Raw genomic sequence first — 20,610 nt, 5'->3', positions numbered from 1 at the left:
GGTGGATCTGAACAGAGGGACTGGGTTAATCAGCTTCGATTTTTAAGATGTTTTTCTCTGCTTAGGGTTGAGTATCGAAGGACAAAGCAGACGTCGCAGCCCCAATCCTGAGTTGCTGGGAGGCTGAGATCAACAATTAGACAAAAGACAGGTCAAGTGACCTGGGTCAGTCTTCCTCATGTTCCCATTCACACTTTATTTCATGTTCCCAAAGCGGGAAGACAATGGAGGTGCCTAGGGAACCAGTGTTTCCAAATCTTGCTGCAGCCGTAAAGGCAGCCATTTTGTCTTCTTCCCATTGTTCCCCTTTGCCTAGTGATTCGTCCCCCCATCCAGAGGGGTGAAGGTCAGAGGTTGTTGGTCAGTAGTCCTCCATGGTCTTCAGGGGTCCCTGAAGGTCACTGCCGAAAAACCGACCCGGGGGCCATCTTTACCAGACAGTGTTAGGAGCTTCACAATTAGACCATCCAACACTGTACTGGAAGATGGACCCAGGGCCGGCCAAAAGAGAACTACGGTGCATGCTCACCAGTTGCTACAGGGACCCTGGCCACAGGCCAGGTCAGGTCTCTTGAGAGGGGGCGAGCCAACCCCAAGCTCAAGGTCGACTGTGGGTTCTAGATCCACCAGGTGACAAATCGCACTGGGTGGGAGGAGGGGCTGGGGCCCATTGTGTCCCTTAGTGGCAGCCAGTCAACAAGAGCCACCCCTTGTACAGCACTCTCAGCTCAAGACAAGGGGCTTCCGGGGAGCGTGGGAAGTGGGGAGGGGGCTGCAGCCAGCTAAGAGCTGGGGACCTGAGGCGATGGATGTTGCTGACACAGGGACGGGGGCCTCCATCATTACCCGGCAGTATTAGAGACTCCCAACCGCACCCAAACACTGCTGGGTAAGACGAGGGCCCCCACCCAGCCCGCCCACCTTGGGTCAGGCAGCTTCAGGCCCAGGCTCCCTGCGGAAAAGCTGCAGATCCCTGGCTCCCATCCCCCCACCACCCGAGTCCCTGGGGACACTTCCTGGTGAGCCTTGCTACCCGCCACCAGCCACACCCTGGGTCGCTGATTGCTAGGCCCAGGTTGCGGTCCAAGCAGCCTTCCGAAGCCCCTCACCCGTCGGCCCCCTGCCTCTGAACCACCTTCCCCCACCCCCGCAGCCTGTCCCGACCCGCAATACACACCGATTTACCCACCCTCGTCCCCCCTCTGCAGTCCCTAGCTCAGCCCAGGACCTCTCCCCTGGTGGCCTTTACCTGTCAGCGGGCCCGCCTGCCCCCAGAGAGTGGGTGCCGGGGAGACGAAGGGGCTTTAAGGCCCCAGATTCCACGGCCTAGAGCCCGCCCTGGCCTCCGCTCTTCCTCCTTCCTTCTCCGCCTGCCGGGCAGCGCAGGCTCCTTACCTGGGCCCCGCCTGCCACCCTGCGCACAGGTGTGTCCTCCTGCCATAGGCTGCCCCTCACCGCCTTAACCCCTTCCCTCCCAGCGCCAGCCATGGGCACCTCCTCTAAGGCTTGGCCACTCCTCTGGGCCTCCCACCCTCTCCCAGGGGCCTCTTTCCTCCAACCTGCCCAGTCTCACCCCTCTCTCCAGAGGAACAAAAAGAGGGGGGCTGTTCTCAGGTCCCCTCCCCACAGCAGCTGCTGCCCCCAGGACTAGCCCATTCTTCTGTGGCCTCAGACCCTGCCCACAGCAGAGCTGGAAGGCCAGAGAGATCCCTGAGGTCAGCGAGGGGTCAGCTGGGCAGGAGTTGGGCTGTGCCGCCACGCGGTGCCCAGCCTGTGCTGGGATCCCCTGAGGGAAAGAGGAGGGAGAAGGCCCCGCCAGGCCTGTGAAGGGCAGGTGGGTCCCAGCAAGGTGCCCCTAGTGTGGAGTTACCCACCGCTACCCAGAGACCCCAGCTGGCCCGGAGCATCAGCCCTGCCCCTCGACTGAGGCCTGCAGAGGGAATGATCGCGCTCCACTCTCGGACCGAGCTGCTCCTGGACCCACCTCACAGCACAGCCCTCAGTGGAGTCCAAGTCCCACCCCAAGGGCAGGTAGCCCAAGGGCGGTTAGAGGAGGTGGGACTTGCCTTTGTGCAGCTCCGGCTGGGATAGAAAGGGCGTTGCTGGGAGCGGGGGCCTGAGCCCGACAGGTGATTGCCCCACCCGCGCCCTGGAGGGCCGTAGCCCCAGGGAGCTATTGTGTTGCTCAATCCCTAGCTGTTCTCTCTCTCGGTCTTTGTTTGCTTCCTTCTTAATACCCGCCAGCAATTATTTGATGCTTGTGATCGGGTTGTGAATCTGTCTCCCTGACCAGCCTAAATTCCAATTCGGGGGACTGCGAATGCCTGTGGTGCCGGGGCCTCTATAAGAAGGACTTGCTGAATAATGCACGCCCAGCCTCTGGGCTTTGGAACCTGTGCCGTCTCAGCCTTTCCGGGAGTGGGCGCCAGCCCTTCCTGAGGGATGAGTCCCACCGGCTTTACTCCCCAGGAGACCAGTGTTTCAAATAAAGAAGAAACACCAATCCTGACATGGGGGAAGGAAGAGGGGACCAAAAACCAAAGCAATCTTCAAGCCAGCCAGCTCTTCAAACTCTGCCCAAAAGGATAAGGGCGGCAGCAGCCTGGGTGAGGGGAGGAGCTGGGCGCACCTGGGTGCACTGAGGAGCCAGTCCCTGTTCCCGCCAGAGGGGACGCAGCAGGGCTGACCTCGGGTCTGCGCTTCCGGCTGTTAACTACTCTTCTTAGTTCAGATCTGGAAGTCGGCATCAGGGGAGTGTGATCAGGCCCCCGTGAGGGTGGCCCCAGCTGCAACTCCAGGGTAAGGAGTGTGGACTCTGGGGCCAGACGGCCTGGGTTCAAATCCCAGCTTCACTGTTCCATAACCCTGTGACCTTGGGCAAGTGACCAAGTTACTTAGTCTTTCTGTGCCTCAGTTTCCTCCACTGTAAAATGAGAATGATAAAAGTGCCTAGACTGAACTATCGTGTGTAGTCTTTTAGTGCCTGGGCACATGGCGAGCTTGTGGTGAGTCACTGTGCCCGTCTTATCGTCAGCCGTCATCTCGGTGCTTTTCATAACCACCTTGTTATGATCGCCCTCCATTTTAAAGAAGGAGACTGGGGAGCTTCGCCCACGGTCACCCTCCCACGTGTGAGGCGGAGCCCCGACCCACGTCCGTCTGACAGAAGGCGGAGCTTTCACGCGAAGGCACGCACGGTTACCCATCCTGCCCTCCGGCCGCCCACTCACTGGGCAACCACTCACTGGGCAAGCAAAGCGCTCAGAGGCGACACACAGTGATCCCAGGGCTTTATTTACAAGAGGAGAAGGGTTGGCCCTGCCTGGGGCCTGGCTGGGCTATATACAGGGTCAGGGAGAGGTGGGGGGGATGCAGCCATTTAAATTACAATAGAATGGGACGCTCCTAGGTTCAGGTTGTGAGTCTGTCCACCGTGGAAGGCTTCCGCAGGTTCAGGGCTGAGGCTGCCAAGAGAAGCGAGTGAGGGAGTGAGAGGGTGGCTGGAACCTGGAGGGGGAACAAGAAGGTCTGGGGCATCTGGGAAGCACAGAGTGAGGCTACGGCCACCCCATCCACCCAGGGAAGACAGTGGAGCCAAGGACACGGGGCAGGGCCGGGAGGACACCCAGGCAGAAGAGCTGTACCATGGCCACCTGAGGACAGCGCCGCTCACTTCCTCTTGAGGGAACCCTTGCTCTTCTCCTTGTCTGCTGACCGCTGCTTCTTCACTTTCTCCTCCCTCTTGTTCTTACTGTGCAGGTTCTCATACACATCCTCCTTGTGTCTGCAGCGGGGTGCAGGGGGGCAAGTACAGGCAGTGGGTGCAGGTCAGGAGACAGCGCGGGGGACTCGGCACTGGCAGCCCCCTCTGGCCACCCCATCTCACAGGCGACCCAGCCACTGTCCCCGCACTAGACTCCAAGCTCCTAGAGGACAGAGGCTACATCTCATACAGGAGTGCACGGCTGGTACCTAGCAGAGGCCCACACGTGGTGGGCACTCGGGAAATGCTTATGAATAGAAAGGGTGAGACCCAAGCCTGAACTTGAAGCCAGGCCCCCCCAGCTGTGACACTTGTCCTCTCCAGAAAGTGAGGATCGGGTTGGGCAGGACAAAGGGGTGGATGCCGGGCAGTGGCAGTCAGGGCCACTCACTTGGACGAGGTGCGGGAGGCCTTGGCATGGGCGTTCTTCATGGCTGGGGGGTAGGTGATGTTCCCATACTCCGACTCCTGGCCCTTCTGCGACTATGGACAGAGGGATGGTGGGAGGGTGGTGGTCCCAGCACGGCTAGGTGGCGCCTGCCCCGCACTGCAGCCCCCCAGGCCCTGCTCTGCACACACCTGCAGGACCTCCAGCTTCTTCTTGGTGGTTTCAATGAACTGGGCAATGGCCACGTAGATGAACTTGTACTGCGCCTCTGTCTGCACCATGCCTGAGCGCTGCGCCCGCACCATCTGGATGGTCTTCTGGATGTCAATGTCACAGTCCAAGCCTGGGTGGGGGGCAGTCAAACCTCAGGTCCAGGCATAGGCAGACACCGAGAGGCTGCTCAGCCCCACTCCCAAGCCCCCAGGTGCCCCTCACCCTTGGTGGAGATGTTCTCCATGAGCATGTCGATGACAATGATGGTGCCCGTGCGGCCAATGCCGGCGCTGGGGAAAGACGGGGGTACGGTCAGAGGCCAGTCAAGCCCTCCCGGGAAGGGGGGTACCCAGTGCTCAGCTCCAGCCCCAGGCACCACAGGAGCAGCCTGAGCCTCCAGTGATGGGAGGGAATGTGCCCAGGGTCACCGGGCAAGTGACGACGGACGTTTGCCCAGCTCTGCACGGGCGCGCTCCACTCTGGCTCTGTGGTGTTGACGCCGTCTCCCCGGCTGCCACCATCCTTCCCTCCTCCACTCCTCGCGCCGACTCCCCACTCCTGGTGAGTGGCTGCCCCCACCCCGGAAGACCTGGGACCCCCAAATCCCACCACTATCCTGTCGGCTCCCAGGTACCCTGAGCCCTCCCCGCCTCTCCCTGCAGGAGATCTGGTGCGTCTCTCAGCCCGGTTCACTTCGTTTTTCTTCAAACCCTGACATCAGGAAAAGGACACCCCTGAGACAGCAGGGTGCAGGCGCGCCGGGTCAGGGCGCTCGGAGGAGCAGGGCCGTAGGAAGCTTCTCTTCTTTCCCACCCCTGGGCAAACAGACGCCAGGGAGACCCCAGGCCCACCCTCGGCTGGGCCCATCAGGCTGATGCCCTGAGTCGCACTGTCTAATTTCAAACCCAGATTGTCAAAAATAACCCCCCACACCCACTTCCTTCCTGTAACGTCTAAATAAAGGCCACGGGGCTTCCAAGAAGTGTGTGATGTGTGTGTGGCGGGTGAGCAGGAGGGTAGCTCTCGGGGATGGGCCTGTCTCTGAGAGAGCAGAGGACAGAGCCGGGTCCCCGAGACAGCCCCTCGGGGGCACCTCTAGATTCAGCTGACTTGTCCCAGGACAAACAGCTGCTGGGGGAAAAGGAGGAAGCCAGAGACTGTCGCAGGCCTGGGGTCCACGGTGGGAGTGGGAAGGGACCAGAGCAAGGCAAGTTCTCATTTCCCCCATTCTCTGCCTGACATGAGTTACTAAACCAGTAACAGCGCCCCGTGTTTGAGGGCTGACGGAATTCCAGCCGCAACAACAGGGTCTCATTGAGTTCTCACTACAACCCTGAGGTCCTGATTTTACAGAGGAGGAAGCTGAGGGTTAGAAAAGTTAAGTAATTTGTCCAAGATCACGCAGCTGGTAAGCGGAGGGGCCCTGCACCCGCTGCCTCTCATCCACCCAGGCCAGGCGGGCTCAGTGGGCTCATCTGTGGGACCCCTGCTCCTCCTTGAGGCCCCCACCTCTGCACCTTACCAGGGTCTCCTGATCACAAACATGAGGGTAGATAGAGGAGCTATGTGCACCCCCAAAAAGGCATTGTCCATCCCCACACAGCCCTGGGGGCCAGGATGGGGCGCCGCCTGGGGAAGCTGGGAGAGAGGGCGGAGTCAGGAACAAGCCAAAGCCCTGGGTCTACCGATGGAAAAAGAGGAGGAACGGGGAGCACAAGCCCCATGGATGTTCCTGGGAGGCGAGAAGAAACCAACGGAGTGAGACCTGGAGAGAAAGCGGAGCAGCCAGGACCCAGGCCTCCTGTGGGTGCCTGCCCGGCCTTGCCCTGCCTAGCTTGGGCCTGGCCAGCAACTGGGTCCCAGGTTCCTCCTCTGTATTTGACAGGGTTGGGCGAGATGGTACATCTGGGGAGGGCTCTGAGGAAGACAACCACAGGCAGAGGGCCAAAGTGGGGCTGGTTCCAGCCACGTTCCACCCAGGGGTCTGGAGCCATGAGGGGACCCAGAAGAAGCTGGGAGTGAGCGGAAGGCAATAATCGTGTGAGCTAACGTGTATGTTGCTTATAACGCTCATGGCACTTAGCAGTATTTACTTCTCAGCGGCCACTACTACCATCAGGATTATCATCCTCACCTGCAGTGCACGATGATGGGCCCTGCATGAGGCAGACTTTCCTGCCGCTGGTTGATCTGGTCCAGGAAGCTGAGGACACCCCCAGGCTCACTGGGGACCCCATGGTCGGGCCAGCTCAGGTACTGGTAATGCCAGATCTCCCGAATGAGGTCCCCCTGGGCCGAGGACACAGGTTCAGTGCCCCCTGCTCCCTCGGAACACCCCACCTGTCTCGCCCTACCCAACCAGAGAGGAGAACAAGTCCGGGAGGGACTCCCGGAGCAGGGCAGGGAGTGGGGGCCGCTCACATTGTCCAGTGGGGAGACGTGTAAGGTGCGGAGTTTGTATTCGGTCGTGTCATGCTCCCCGCAGTTGGTCACAGAGTAGGGCCCATAAACGCGCTGAGTGCCCACCTCGGGCCAGTATGTGACACATTTGTTCTGGAAAGGGAGGGTCGGGTGGGGATGAGGCACAGAGCAGGGCGCTGTGGCCCATCCCAGGTCCCGCTCTAGGTTCTGAGTGCCTGGCGCCAGCCCAAACGTTTGTTGGATGGATAGATGAGCTGGCAGAGAGGCAGGAGACCTGGGCTCTCGTCTCAGATCAGCCACCAACAGGTGGTGCGACCTGGCCAGCCGCTTTACTGGTACATCCATTTGTCATTCAACAAACATTGCCGAGGCAGGCGTTGTCCCCGAAGCCGTGCAAACCAGGCTGTAGTCACAGACACAGCTAACACCCAGTCTGTGCCCCTGTGCCTGGAGGAGCTCACAGAGACAAGTGACCGGGGAGACGCCGCGCTGAGGAGCGTGGCTGGGAACGAGGAAACTCGCCCTCTAGGTCCTGGAGAAAACAAGACCTGAATTCACAGAGAAGGCAGCGCTTCAGCTGTGTCTTCAAACACGAGGCATCTGCCGGGCGGAGACAGTGTGGAGACAGAGTCATTTCCTAGCAGAAAAGAGCTTGTGCAAAGAAAGGCTGGGAACCTGAAAGAGCCGCGGCTGCTGGGAGCGGTGAGCCTTCAAGAGAAGCGTGGGAGTCACAGGGAAACCACCAGGCCTTGAACGCCAGGCCTTCGAGTGTGACTTTATCCCAAAGGTGACCAGGAGCCATGGAAGAGATTTCAGAGGGGAAGGAACTCGACCCAGTTTGTCACGGATGGCATCACTTCAACGGCAGCACAGAGGGTGCTGTGTAAGGGGAGGCTGCAGAGTGAGGGGCAGACTCCACAGACATCTATGGGGCAGGGAGGACAGGAGGGGCCTGGATGCAGACAGGTGGGGAAGGTGTAGGAGGAAGGAGGACAGCCTAAAACCTGGGTCTGGAGCTCAGAAGAGCCCAGGGGTGCATGCAGGGATCTGGGGGTTGCATCGTGTAGTCGAGACTTTGTCACTAGCCCTCAGTTTCCCAACAAGGCTGGACCCTCACCCCCGAGATCCCTTTCTGCTCTGGCATCTGACGGTTCTTTGACTTAATGGTATGACCACAAGGACGGGGCACGGATGTGGGGATGGGGCGGGGTGCCCTACCCGGCCTTTCTCCACCTCTCGGGTGGTCATGACGATGACGCGGGTGTTCTCCTGCCACGCCATCTGCCAGAAGTCGTTGACCGTGGCCTCTAGACAGCCCTGGCTGGCGATGTAGGTCTTAGTGTTCTCATCAGGGCCTAGCAGCTGGTTCTGGACACAAGCGTGGAGAGACGCACCCCAAAACAGTGAGCCCCTCAGCCCAGCACAGGGCCTGAACCACTGCTCCCCTCACCCATGCAAGAAGCCAGCTTTGGCTTTGCCCAGGTGTCTCTGGATCTAGGGTCCCCCACCAGACAGGGAATTCCCAGGGCCCAGCCTCTCCTCCCACATGACCCACACCACTGACCTTGATGTAGTTGGCATTGATATAGTCGGACCCCGGGATGTTACTGTCACGTCCCTGCAGGATCACTCGGCTGTGGTCAACTGGGAGTGGGTGGAGAGGAGGCGAGATGGCCTGGGTCAGCCAGGGACTCACCACACCTGTGTCAGACCCTCCTGAGCTAACAGGCCGTTCTGGTCTCAGAAGCCATGAGGCTTGCGGGGGACTGTGGGCAGCAGGGGTGGGGGATCATCTGTACGGAGGGAGTGAGGGGATTCACAAGAAGGAGGTTAGGAGCAAGGGGCAGCCTGCCTGCTGATGGTGGGGAGGCACTTCTGGGAGGAGTAGAGGCCTTTTGGAGAAGGGGTGTGGGGAGATGGCCCCTCCTGGAGTGGAGGGTGGAGACCTGTGAGATAGGGGCGGCGGCTGGAGCGGGGCGGTCTCCTGGGTGAATGGGGCAGGGGCGGCGGTTGGGGCGGAGCAGTCTCCTGGGTGAATGGGGCAGGGGCAGCGGCTGTAGCAGGGGAGGTCTCCTGGGTGAATGGGGCAGGGGCAGTGGCTCGGGTGGGGCGGTCTCCTGGGTGAATGGGGCAGGGGCGGCGGCTGGGGCGGGGCAGTCTCCTGGGTGAATGGGGCAGGGGCAGCGGCTGCAGCAGGGGCGGTCTCCTGGGTGAATGGGGCAGGGGCAGTGGCTGGGGTGGGGCGGTCTCCTGGGTGAATGGGGCAGGCTGGGTGCTCACAGGGCAGAATGTTCTTATAGCGGTTCTTGCCCTTGTTCTCTGGCCGCTGCCCTTCCAGACGCTGGTGCAAGTTCTTCACCTCCTGCTTCTGCAAACTCTGAGATGTGGGTGAGGAAATGAGCATCACCTCCCAGAGAGAGCACCCATCAGGGGAGCTCACGTGGGGTGGGTCAGGAGCAGAGGTGGGCAAGGGGAGGAAGGTGTCCGCCTGGGGCCCCACGCGGCCGCCACCGCCTCAGCTGCCCCAGCCCTGCCGGTTCCCCACCATGCACCTCAAACTCCTCCCAGAAGCCAGCCTTGGCTGTATCCTCGGACTCCTTCTTCTTGTTCAGTTCCAAGACTCGGTTCTCAATGTCAGCCGCATTCACCCTCGTGGCGTAGTACGGCTGGGATAGGGGAGAGCGAGAAGTCAGCAACTCAGAGGTCTCAGAAGCTCACACCTGGGGGACAGCTCAGGGGAAGGGAGGAAGCAGCTGGGTCCCCGCCTGACCTGCCGCAGGTAGACAAAGGCACCTGAGGCCTCCTCAATCCCCGTCTTCTTGAAGTGCTCCACCAGGTCCGTGAGGCTGTCGAAGGTCTCTGAACCACCCACTGTGTAGCGTCCACCCTGGAGGGAGCCAAATAAGGCCACTCACAGGGCTCGAGTCTCCCTCCCTGGGCCCCAGCCTTGAATTCAAGCCCAGGCAGACCCTCCCTGCCACCCACACTGCGGTCACAGACAGGAGCCTCAGCAGAGGCTCCCCCACCACCTGGCTGCCTTACCTCACACATGACCTTGATGTGGGTGACCCTGAGCGGGGAGCCTGGGCCAGCCTTGGGCTGGTCACTAAGCACAGATAGCACAAAATCTCCAGGCTGGCTGAGACTCTCACGCACAAGAAATGTCCAGGGCTCGCCCTTGGCCTGCAGCAGCGTCTCTGCCTGCCCTCCAGACATGTGGCCATGGTACCACCTACAGAAGGCAGCGTCAGGGAAGGTGAGACCCAGGCCACAGGGGAAGGCGCTGAGCAAAGATATTCACAGAGAGGGGCAGGAAATCAAGCACCTACTGTGGCCAGGCACTGCGCTAGATGGTTCCAAATCCACCATCGTATTGATGCCTCTCACAAACATGCTGAGGGCTGGGTATGATATTACCCCCATTTTATAGATGAGGAAACTGACGCTGAGCTGTTACTCACTGGCCTAGGGCCCCTGATGGACTCCAAGGCAAGCCTCCAGAGCTCTGTTGCCCAGGCTGGAGTGCAGGGGCACGGTTATTGCTCTCTGCAGCCTTGACCTCCCAGGCTCAAGCTATCTTAGCCCCCAGAATTCTGACCAGGCTTTGAACCCAGAGACCACCTCTGAAAGGCAGAAGGGCTGGCAATATTCCAAATATTTGGAAGAGGGAAACTAAGGAAGAGTCTCCATGAAGGATCAGGCTGTGCCCCGGCAGAGACCAGAGGCAAAGAGAAACACAGACCAAGGCCACACCACAGGGAGTGGTGGGAGATGGACAGAGAGACACAAGTCACAAGGAAGGCCAATGGGGTGCGCTCCCCCAGGGAGGCGGGGAGGACAACCCCACCAGGGAAAGAGTGGTGTAGGGGGCTCTGGGGTGCCCTGGATGATGTCACTGAAGGGGAGCCCAGGGTTCAAAAGGGTTCAAAGGGATTCAAAGGGGCTGTCGGGGCAGAAAGCAGAACTAAGCCCTTTCCCCAAAGCACACCCCTTTCCCAGGAGGAAACTGTAGCCCCACAATGCCCTGCCCCACAGGAAACCACGTGATGGAAAAAACACAAAACTCCTTCTGGGGAGAGAGTGAGAAGTGAGGTTGTGAGGTTTCCTCAGCCCAGGGACAAGGGGAGGGCGGGCAAATTTTCCAACCGCAGGGATGGGGGGAAGAGGGGAGGACCAGTCTGTCCCAACCCATCTCACCCCTGCCCAGAGGTGACTCCAGCCGAGAGACCCCCCAGAGCCTCCATACCCCATTAGGCCACTTCAGCCCACCACCTGGGGACAGGCTAGGACCCCAGGCAGCAGGGAGGGGGCTGAGCCCCTTCCCTTGGGCCCCAGGATGAGGAAGTCTCCATGCAAATGTCAGGCTGACCACAGGAAGCGCAGAGCCACCGAGGGACAGATGCAAATTCCCGCAGAGAAGGAGGTGCCACAGACAAGGCAGGGGACACAGCAGAACCTGGGAGAAAGTCTCTCACACACTCCCAGGTTCGGGGGTGACACTGGCTCCTGGGATGGGTCACCCAAAAGGGCCTTCAGTGTGGCTTCCCCGGTCTTAACCTCCTGCCCCAGCACTGCCCTCCCTTCCTTCTCTCTCTTCTCTTTGAACCCAGGCCTCAGCCTCCTCTGCAGGGGCCTCCTGGGGCCCTGCTCCTCTCTTCCAACTCTAGGCACTGGTCAGCCCGTCCTCCTCCTCCTAGCTTGAGGCAAGGAGAAACAGAGGACATGAGCTTTAGAGGGTCTCGCTGGCAGAAGCCCCCTGAGTGTTGCAGTGGGGAAGAGGAAGGGCAGGGGGCAGACATAGAGCCAGCCATGTGAGGCTCAGATGAGGAAGGCCTTGAAGGAGGCAGATCCAGGAAAGGAGGCCTCCCAGGTGGGCCACAGGGCTGCACCGCGACCGAATCCAGCTCTAAGTTTCAATCAGTGACTTGACCAAAAATATTGATGCAGTTTGGAGGCCCGAATCTAAGAAAGGCTGCAAGCTGGCAGAAGCAAGTTTCCCAATCATTTCAACAATCGATCCACGAATGCAGGGCAAGGGCAAGTCGGCTTGGCCCAGGGGTCCGTGTGAAAACCCCCTAGCGTTATTCCGCTGCCCTTTAAGAGGATCTGGCATTGAGATGTGGCTGCTGAAAGGAGCTATGGTGTCCTGAGGAGTGTTCAAAGCTCCCCAGCCCCCCATCCATGCCTTTGGAAGACCACAGGAGGAGTCGAGGAGGGCACAGGAAGGAAATGCCTGGAGTATTATTCTGTGCCTGGGACAGTGCGAGACCCTTTACACAGGTGAACACTTCACATCCTGCTTTCAGTGATCTCTGTATTTGACCCCACAGGACAGACCCATCCCCACTGGGCGGCTGGGACAAGGTGTCAAGTGTCCTGGCAACCGTTCATCCCCATCCTCATCCGCAGTGTCAGCTCCTCACTGTCCTAACATGCACTGGGGTGAGAGGCAGACGGAGGAGGGCAGGCTGGCTTCCAGAGGAAGAAGAGCTTTCTAACAACAGAGCTGGCCGGCACGATATGCTGGCCACCAGCAGTGGCCTCCCTGTGTCTAGTGGGACCTGGGCTGCAGCGGCCAGGGCCCCTGGTATAGGGCAAGGCAGCTTTCTCTGGCTTCCTCGGGGTTAGGTGGAAAGGGTGGTAGGTTAGGCTCTGAGACACCAGGCCACAGGACAGCATGAAGGAGGGACACTGAGAGCCCCAGCCGGTGCGGGGAGGGGAGGGGATGGAGGGCAGGCAGTGCCGGGTGCCAGGCTCCCTGTCTCCCTGGCCGCTCAGGGCGGGAGCCGACTCACCCCTGCTTGCGAGTGACGGGGGTACAGAGGCCTCACCTCTCACTGGTGGGATCGGAGCAGTTCAGCGGGTACTTGAGGTGGATGATGGTGCCGTCGCGGTCTTGCAGGACGCCCTGCTGCTGAGTGTAGTACTCCACCAGCTCTGTCAGCGTCGCGAACTTCTCCCCTCCATACAGGTCATAGAAATCCCCTGAGTTCTGGATCCGAATATGGGTCACCTGATCCCCCACCCTGCAGGGCACCAGGCGGTGAGGCCAGTCGGTGCAGGAGTAAAGCAGGAGGGCAGGGATCGGCTGAGGTCCTGGGTGGGGGCACACATGGGCATGGGTGGGCACAGACAGGGGTGGGGAGGGCGGGGGTGGGGCGCGAGGGCACAGACGGGACGTGGGGGTCGGGGAGTCGGCACTGCCACGGGGAACCAGGAATGAGTGGTTCAGGGCCTGGATGGCACAAGACAGTGGCCAAAACACCGGGGGTGGGGGCACCTACCTGACAGAGAGCGAGAAGTCACCCTGGTTCTTGCGACTGGGCCGAGCCAGGAAGCTGCCATGGACACCTCGGCCCTTGAGCAGGGTCTCTGCATCCAGCCCACTGAGGTCTCGGTGAAACCACCTGGGCGGCCCAGGCAGGGCAGTGAGGAGGGGTCCCGTGGGCACCAGGCACCCTTGCCTCCTGTCTACCGTGGGTGGCAGGCCCTTACCTCACCATCCTGGGGGCTTCCGGAGAGGAAGGGGGCGCAGGGAATGAGGAGGTGCAGCTAGTCTGGGCAGGCGGAGAACTCAGGGACTAAGCCTCAAATGCAGCTCCCAGTGCCAGGCCGCTTCACCACCCCTGGTGGTCCCAGTTCTGGGGCTGCCACTCCACTGGCCTGGGGCGGCCGGCAGGGCGGGGACAGGAAGAGGCGCGGCCGACCCCTTGGGGGAACTCACTTGCACTTCTCGTTTTAGAGCAGAGCAAGGGAAGAGAAGCAGAGCACGGTGGCACTGGGGGTGGGGACGGGGCCCACTTCCCACACGTCTGCAATCAAAGGCTTAGGAGCATGGCATTGCACACATGTGACAACACATGCAGTAAGGACACACGTGTGCACTGCACACTCCAGGCCCAGATCATACTTCATGCATGTGAACCGAGACGCTCACACGGCATCTCTTCCTCCTCCACCAGCTGCTTTTACACAGCCCTCCCTGGCCCACGCTAATGACAATGATGGCGGTGACAGCTGTCAGCGAGTGAGTCCTGCTGGATGCCGGGTGCTGTGCTATAATGGCGTTCACATGCCTCATCTGATTGATTTCTCACCACAGCCCTATGAAATAGGGGCTATCTTTATCATCTCACAGACAAGGAACCTGAGGCTCAGGAAGGGTAAGGCATTGCCTGAGTCCCTCAGTGAGTCAGCTGCAGTGCCAGGATTCAAACCCAGACAGGCCGGTTCCAAAGCCAATGCTTTGAACTCCTATACACCAGCCCTCAGGGCTTCAAAGAACAGAGATTAAGAGCCTCCTTGTGCAAAGGGGCTGCCATGGGAGCGGGAGACTGATAGTTAAGACCTTGCCAGTGCTTGCAAGAGAGAAGGGTGCACTTCTGTAACCAACATATGCGTTTTGTCCATGCCACTGTGGCAGAGGGATGGACAGCATGACCCTGAGCAGCCCTGTCAAACTTGGGTCCTTTCTGATTCTTGTCCCTAGGCCTCTGCCCCGCCCCAGGACTCCCACCAGGGGGCCTATCTCCGGGGGGTTGGGGACCAAGGTCCTCGCCATGGCTGATTTTCTCAGGGCTGGTTGATCTTAGAGGCCCTAAACACTAAGGTATATGATGCTCCCTGCCTGTAATTCCAAATACAAATGCCAACACCGCCAAACCAAAATGAGGAAAAGAAGCTCAACAGGGGATACATAAGAAACACATATTGATGGCTTCCCCTAGGGAGGGAAACTGGGTGGCTAGAGGACAGGGCTGGGGGGACACTTGGTTCTCTACATACCTTTTTGAATGTTATATGATGGGCATGCATTACCTTTACAAAAATAAATATGCTAACTGGGAACAATTTCTGGGAAACTTTTAGGGTGCAGGGAAGGCTCTTTGTCTCCACCTGGATGCTTTTTGCATGGGTGTGTATAAACGTGAAGTCGGCCGGGCGCAGTGGCTCACGCCTGTAATCCCAACACTTTGGGAGGCCGAGGCTGGCGGATCACGAGGTCAGGAGATCGAGACCATCCTGGCCAACATGGCGAAACCCCCTCTCTACTAAAAATACAAAAAAAATTAGCTGGACGTGGTGGTGGGCGCCTGTAATCCCAGCTACTCGGGAGGCTGAGGCAGGAGAATCACTTGAACCCAGGAAATAGAGGTTGCAGTGAGCCGAGATCACACCACTGCACTCCAGCCTGGTGACAGAGTAAGACTCTATCTCAAAAAAAAAAAAAAAAAAAAAAGTGAAGTCAGGTTGTTGTGTACTTAATGTTTATGAACATTATGCATGGTTTGCTTCAGTTAAAATAAGAAAAAAATAAAGTTTTAAGCCCAACAAGTCTAATTTTCCCATGATAACTACTTTATCATTTTTAGAAACAACAAACATTAATGTTTTCCCCCAAAAAAAGACTTTTCCACTTTTCCTTCTTCCTTTATGTTCTATTTGTTTCCGGTTTTCTTCTCTCACTGGTGCCCTGGGGAATCTGCCTGGTGGGTTTATTGCATGGTCCGGCTTTGACTACCTCTTCAGCTTGGACACCACCCTGGAGCCCCAGAACTCCACGGAACCCCCATGCCCAACGCCAAGGAGCAAGAACACAGCAAAGCGCGCTGCAGTGCGGGACACCCGCTGGTGCTCTCGCTCATCTCAGTGTTCAGAGTCCAGTGCGATGCCTGGCACTGAGCAAGTGTCTAACAAACAAACTTGTCAGTCCATAGGCACATACCTGGCCACAAGTACAGCTTCCTGGTCCTACACACACAGCCTGCTTGTCATACACAGCCAAGGATGCACACATAGTCACGGCACATGCACCTCATCATCCATGTCCACCTACACAGATACCTGGTGCAGTGCACATCCCCACGCGTGGAATGTAATTCTGACCACACACAAAGTTTCAGGTCCATGCTCAGCACCAAACACCCACTGCACCCTGGCCCCAGTACACTGTCCTTCCAGGGCTTAAACCCACTTGGTGGAAAGGAACTAACTAGGTACCCAGAAGAAACTAACTAGGCACCTCTTCCTGAACCATGGAAGAGGCAGGAATTTCTCTGAAGGGTGTCAAGCCAAGATGCAGAACTCAGACAAGAGGTACAGTTTCTGCTATCCTTTGGCAGGAAAATGAAAAACTACCTCCCTGACTTTGGTGTGGTGTGGGATTTGCAGATCACTTTCACATACATGATCTCATTTAGGCCTCAGACAGCCCTGTGATGTAGGAATAATTTTCCCCGTTTTCTTATGGGAGGAAACAAGCTCAGGGAGACTAAGAATTACAAAAGTAAGTGCCTGATAATTCAGAAGAAAAAAATATTTCCTTGGAAGCAGGAAGATAAAAGTCGAGATCAAGGCCAGGTGCAGTGGCTCACGCCTGTAATCCCAGCACTTTGTGGGGGTGAAGCTGGTGGATTGCTTGACCCCGAGTTTGAGACCAGCCTGGGAAACCTGTCTCTACAAAAAATACAGGTGTGGTGGCACAGCCCCTGTAGCCCCAGGTACTTGAGAGACTGAGATGGGAGGATCACTTGAGTGTGGGGTGGTCAAGGCTGCAGTGAGCCATGGTTATGCCGCTGTAATCCAGCCTGAGTGACAGAGTGAGACACTGTCTCAAAAAATAAAAATAAAAATAAAAATACAGCTGGATGCAGTGACTCACACCTGTAATCCCAGCACTTTGGGAGGCCGAGGTGGGAGGATCGCTTGAGGTCAGGAGTTCGACACCAGCTGGGCAACACAGTGAAACCCCGTCTCTACTAAAAATACAAAAATTAGCCAGGCGCGGTGGCAGGCGCCTGTAATCCTAGCTACTCGGGAGGCTGAGGCAGCAGAAAGGCTGGAACCTGGGAGGCGGAGCTTGCAGTGAGCCGATATTGGGCGGCTGCACTCCAGCCTGGGTGACAGTGCAAGACTCCATCTCAAAATAAATAAATATAAAAAAAATAATTTTTTTTTTTGAGACGGAGTCTCGCACTGTCGCCCAGGCTGGAGTGCAATGGCACGATCTCTGCTCACTGCAAGCTCCGCCTCCTGGGTTCACGCCATTTTCCTGCCTTAGCCTCCCGAGTAACTGGGACTACAGGCGCCCGCCACCACGCCCGGCTAATTTTTTTGTATTTTTAGTAGAGACAGGGTTTCGCCATGCTGGCCAGGATGGTCTCCATGTCCTGACCTCGTGATCTGCCCGCCTCAGCCTCCCAAAGTGCTGGGATTACAGGCGTGAGCCACCGCGCCCGGCCCAGTGAATTTTTAAAAAATTAAAAACCAAGCCAGGCGTGGTGGCTCACATCTGTAATCCCAGCACTTTGGGAGGCTGAGGTGGGCAGATCACTTGAGGTCAGGAGTTCGAGACCAGCCTGGCCAACATGGTGAAACCCCAACTCTACTGAAAATACAAAACTTAGCTGGGTGTGGTGGTACACGCCGGTAATCCCAGCTTCTCAGGAGGCTGAGGCAGGAGAATTGCTTGAACCTGGGAGGTGGAGGTTGCAGTGCGCCGAGATCGGGCCACTGCACTCTAGCCTGGGCAACAGAGTGAAACTCCGTCTCAAAAAAAAAAAATTAAAAACCATGCAGATCAAGATCAACGGTGATATAAGAAGACAGGCAGTCTGGAAGGGCGAATAAAGCAAAATAATCTGTAGAAAATTCGTGAACTTCTCTGAGCCTCAGAATCCCCGTGGACAAATGAGCTTAACAATATTTCCCAAATACTGATGTGAAAAGCTGGTAAGTGGCAGGGTTTCAGTGACGCCAGCTTTTACATTATAGTATTAATCCTCAGGCCAACACTACTTAGTAGGTGTTATTCACCCAATTATAGAAATAGAAACTAACACTCAGAGATGTTAAGTAATTGGCCAGGGTCACAAGCTAGTGAGTGGGAAGGTGGGTAAAACAAGGATGTCAGATGCCGGAGCCTGGTGCCCTTTCCACCACCAACCATACCGCAGCAGACAGCGTCGGGGTCAGATGGGATAGGCACCACCACAGCCCATGATGGAAGGTGGAGGAAGAAGTGCTCCCCCAGAGGCAACATGCATCAGGGCAAAGGGGTGGCACGCACAGAGTCCACATGTGCAGTGCCTGGCTGTGAGCAAGCTGTGTGGCTGGAGCAAAGCTGCTCTGAGAGGTTGGGACCCTGCTGTAGAGGGTCATTCAAGGCCAGGCTGAGAAACCAAGGATGGAATCTGCACCAGGGGAGGCCTGGCCAAGCTATCTGGCAGGAAAATGACCACGGAAAGGATCAAGCACCAGAAGACTCAGTTGGAACCCCATCGGTGGGGCCGACAGTGACAAGACGTGCACTGGGGCAGGAGCAGATGTGAGTGTGAGAAGCAAGAATCAGCAGGGCTGGGGAGCCACCCACCCACAAACTCACCAGTACTCTGTAATCAGGTTGTCACTTTTTCTTTTTTGTATTTTTTTTGGGGATGGAGTCTCTCCCTGTCGCCCAGGCTGGAGTACAGTGGCGCAGACTTGGCTCACTGCAACCTCTGCCTCCCAGGTTCGAGCAATTCTCCTGCCTCAGCCTCCCTAGTAGCTGGGACTACAGGTGCGCCCTACTGTGCCCGCCTAATTTTTTTTCTTTTCTTTTCTTTTCTTTTTTTGTATCTTTAGTTGAGACAGGGTTTCACTATGTCGGCCAGGCTGGTCTCGAACTCCTCCCAAAGTGCTGAGATTACAGGCGTGAGCCACCGCGCCCAGCCAGTTGTCACTTTTTCTTTCTTCTTTCTTTTGGCCAGTTGTCACTTTTTCTTTTTCTTTTTTTTCTTCTTTCCTCTTTCTCGCTTTCCTTTTCTTCCTTCTTTCTCTTTTTCTTTCTTTCTTCCTCTCCTTCCTTTCTTCCTTCCTTCCTTCCTCTCTCTCTCTCTCTCTTTTTTTGACACAGAATCTTGCTTTGTCACCCGGGCTGAAAAGTGCAGTGTCACAATCACAACTCACTGCAGTCTCAACCTCCTTGGCTCAGGTGATCCTCCTGCCTCAGCCTCCCAAGTAACTGAGACCACAGGTGCGTGCCACTATGTCCAGCTATTTAGTAGTAGTAGTCGTCATAGTTGAGATGGGGTCTCTCTGTATGTTGCCCGGCGTGGTCTTGAACTCCTAGGCTCAAGTGATCCTCCCACCTCAGTCTCCCAAACTGCTGGGACTACTACATGCTTGGGCCATCACACCCAGTATTTTTTTTTTTTTTAATAGAGATGGAATCTCTCTATGTTGCCCAGGCTTGTTTTAAACTCCTGAGCTCAAGCGATCCTCCCATCTCGGCCTCCCAAAGTGCTGGGATCACAGGCATGCACCACCTCATCTGGCCAGGTTTTCACTTTCAACATCCCAGATCCAACAAGGTCTAACCTGCCGTGGCCCTGCCTCTGCTCCACGAGGGCCCTCTGCCACGGACACACGGTCCTTTTTTTGTTTGTTCCCACATTAGGGCTTTGTGCTCACCATCTCCTCTGCCCAGGGATGCTCCTCTGCCCAGGCCTTGATCACCACATCACATGGCTGGCTCCTCTTCCTCCTCAAGCAGGTCTCAGCTCAAATGTCACCTCCTCGGGAAGGCCTCCCCGATCCCTCCAGCTAGTAATGTCACCTGCACACCCAGTCACTTGCTAGCACATGAAGCTGGTTCATTTTCTTTTTTTTTCTTTGAGACAAGGTCTCGCTCTGTCGCCCAGGCTGGTGTGCAGTGGTGCAATCACTACTCACTGCAGCCTTGACCTCCCAGGCTCATAGCTGGAACCACAGACGCATTCCACCATACCCAGCTAATTTCTTATTTTTTGTAGAGACAGGGTCTCACTATATGGCCAGGCTGGTCTCAAACTCCTGGGCTCAAGCAATCGTCTCGCCTCAGCCTCCCAATGTGCTGGGATCACAGGCGTGAACTACTACACCCAGCCGAGGCTGTTTCATTTACTGCATAACACTTCTGAGAATCTGCAATGATCCAATTTATTGGGTTATTTGTTCAGTCTGTAACCTCCCACTGGAATGTAAGCTCCGTGAGAGCAGGGACCATGTCTGTCTTGTTCACTCCAGTATTACCAGCATCTTAAACAACACCTGGTGTGTAACAGACGCTCAACACGTACCTGTTGAATGAATGATGCAGGGGAACGGGAAGTGAAAGGAAACGGAAGGAAGATGGGACCAAAGTCAGATGTTGGGAAGAGCGGGGAAGTTGGCTGGGCATGGGAGGGCCTTCGCGGGTGGCCTCTGATTGCTGTTTCAGGTGTTGTGAGCTACCCACGGGGGACAGGTCCTAAGCAGGAGACAGAAGCAGGAGCCCAGAGGCTGGAAGTAGAAATGCAATGGAGAGAACAGATACACACTTGTCAGGCGGAAAATGTTAAAGATGGGGCAGAGGGGCATGAGTGAGCCTGGGGGTCCTCACACTTTGCGGGAAGGGGAAGGTTTATAGGGATCGGAAGCAGGCGCATGGCAGGGCAGCAGCAGATCGCACTCACGCTCACATACATGATGGAGTGAGCATCAACAAGGCCCTCCCTCCCTCCAAAACTAACAGGAGACTAGGACCCAGGTGGTGCCTGGGACTTACCCACAGGACAGCATCTCTCTGTAGGGATGGGGAAGTCACAGCGGAGGGCCACAGTGGGCGGGGCTGAGCCAGGAGCACAGCTGTGCACAGCGGCCCAAGCCAGGAGAGGAAGAACCACTCAGAAATCAGCCACTTCCTCCTCGATCCAGCCTGCCAGGCCAATGGCACCGCAGGGACAAACCCTGGACTAATAGTCTCCGGGAAAAGGACAGGTGGGGCGGGGCTGGCCTGAGACCGCCCACAGTGGCCAGCTTCCCTGCA

The 20,610-nt window shown here is 57.3% G+C and overlaps 1 protein-coding gene and 2 long non-coding RNA genes across 11 annotated transcripts; all 3 read right to left on the bottom strand.

The window, feature by feature from the left end:
- Positions 1–157: 157 nt before the first annotated feature.
- On the bottom strand, positions 158–1,368 carry LOC123567636 (uncharacterized). Its single transcript, XR_006690738.1, has 2 exons — positions 1,250–1,368; positions 158–401 (listed from the first exon to the last, which is right to left on the bottom strand). It is a non-coding gene; the product is annotated as an uncharacterized lncRNA (long non-coding RNA).
- A 1,905-nt stretch (positions 1,369–3,273) lies between these two features.
- PTPN6 (protein tyrosine phosphatase non-receptor type 6) lies at positions 3,274–20,526 on the bottom strand. 9 transcript variants are annotated; one of them, XR_012419936.1, is made up of 17 exons: positions 20,350–20,526; positions 13,070–13,192; positions 12,617–12,811; positions 9,828–10,017; positions 9,556–9,672; positions 9,338–9,451; positions 9,066–9,162; positions 8,350–8,429; positions 8,004–8,153; positions 7,461–7,641; positions 6,786–6,917; positions 6,499–6,653; positions 4,587–4,654; positions 4,343–4,494; positions 4,155–4,246; positions 3,654–3,784; positions 3,274–3,464 (listed from the first exon to the last, which is right to left on the bottom strand). XR_012419936.1 is itself a non-coding variant. In XM_065523662.1 (16 exons), the coding sequence occupies exons 1-15, from the start codon at positions 20,361–20,363 to the stop codon at positions 3,670–3,672; spliced, it is 1,794 nt and encodes a 597-aa protein (XP_065379734.1). In that variant the 5' UTR covers positions 20,364–20,526; the 3' UTR covers positions 3,274–3,507; positions 3,645–3,669. The 9 variants fall into 9 exon arrangements, 7 of the variants coding, with proteins under 7 accessions (XP_065379734.1, XP_065379733.1, XP_065379735.1 ...); XR_012419937.1 differs by lacking the exon at positions 20,350–20,526 and adding an exon at positions 13,281–13,445; XM_065523662.1 differs by lacking the exon at positions 7,461–7,641 and having other exon boundaries at positions 3,274–3,507; positions 3,645–3,784.
- Positions 18,512–19,384, bottom strand: LOC141408014 (uncharacterized). Its single transcript, XR_012419941.1, has 2 exons — positions 19,236–19,384; positions 18,512–18,699 (listed from the first exon to the last, which is right to left on the bottom strand). It is a non-coding gene; the product is annotated as an uncharacterized lncRNA (long non-coding RNA).
- Positions 20,527–20,610: the final 84 nt, after the last annotated feature.

The sequence above is a fragment of the Macaca fascicularis genome, chromosome 11 (genome assembly GCF_037993035.2).
Source record: "Macaca fascicularis isolate 582-1 chromosome 11, T2T-MFA8v1.1".
NCBI classification, from domain to species: Eukaryota; Metazoa; Chordata; class Mammalia; order Primates; family Cercopithecidae; genus Macaca; species Macaca fascicularis.
This window is presented reverse-complemented; position numbering and strand designations above follow the sequence as displayed.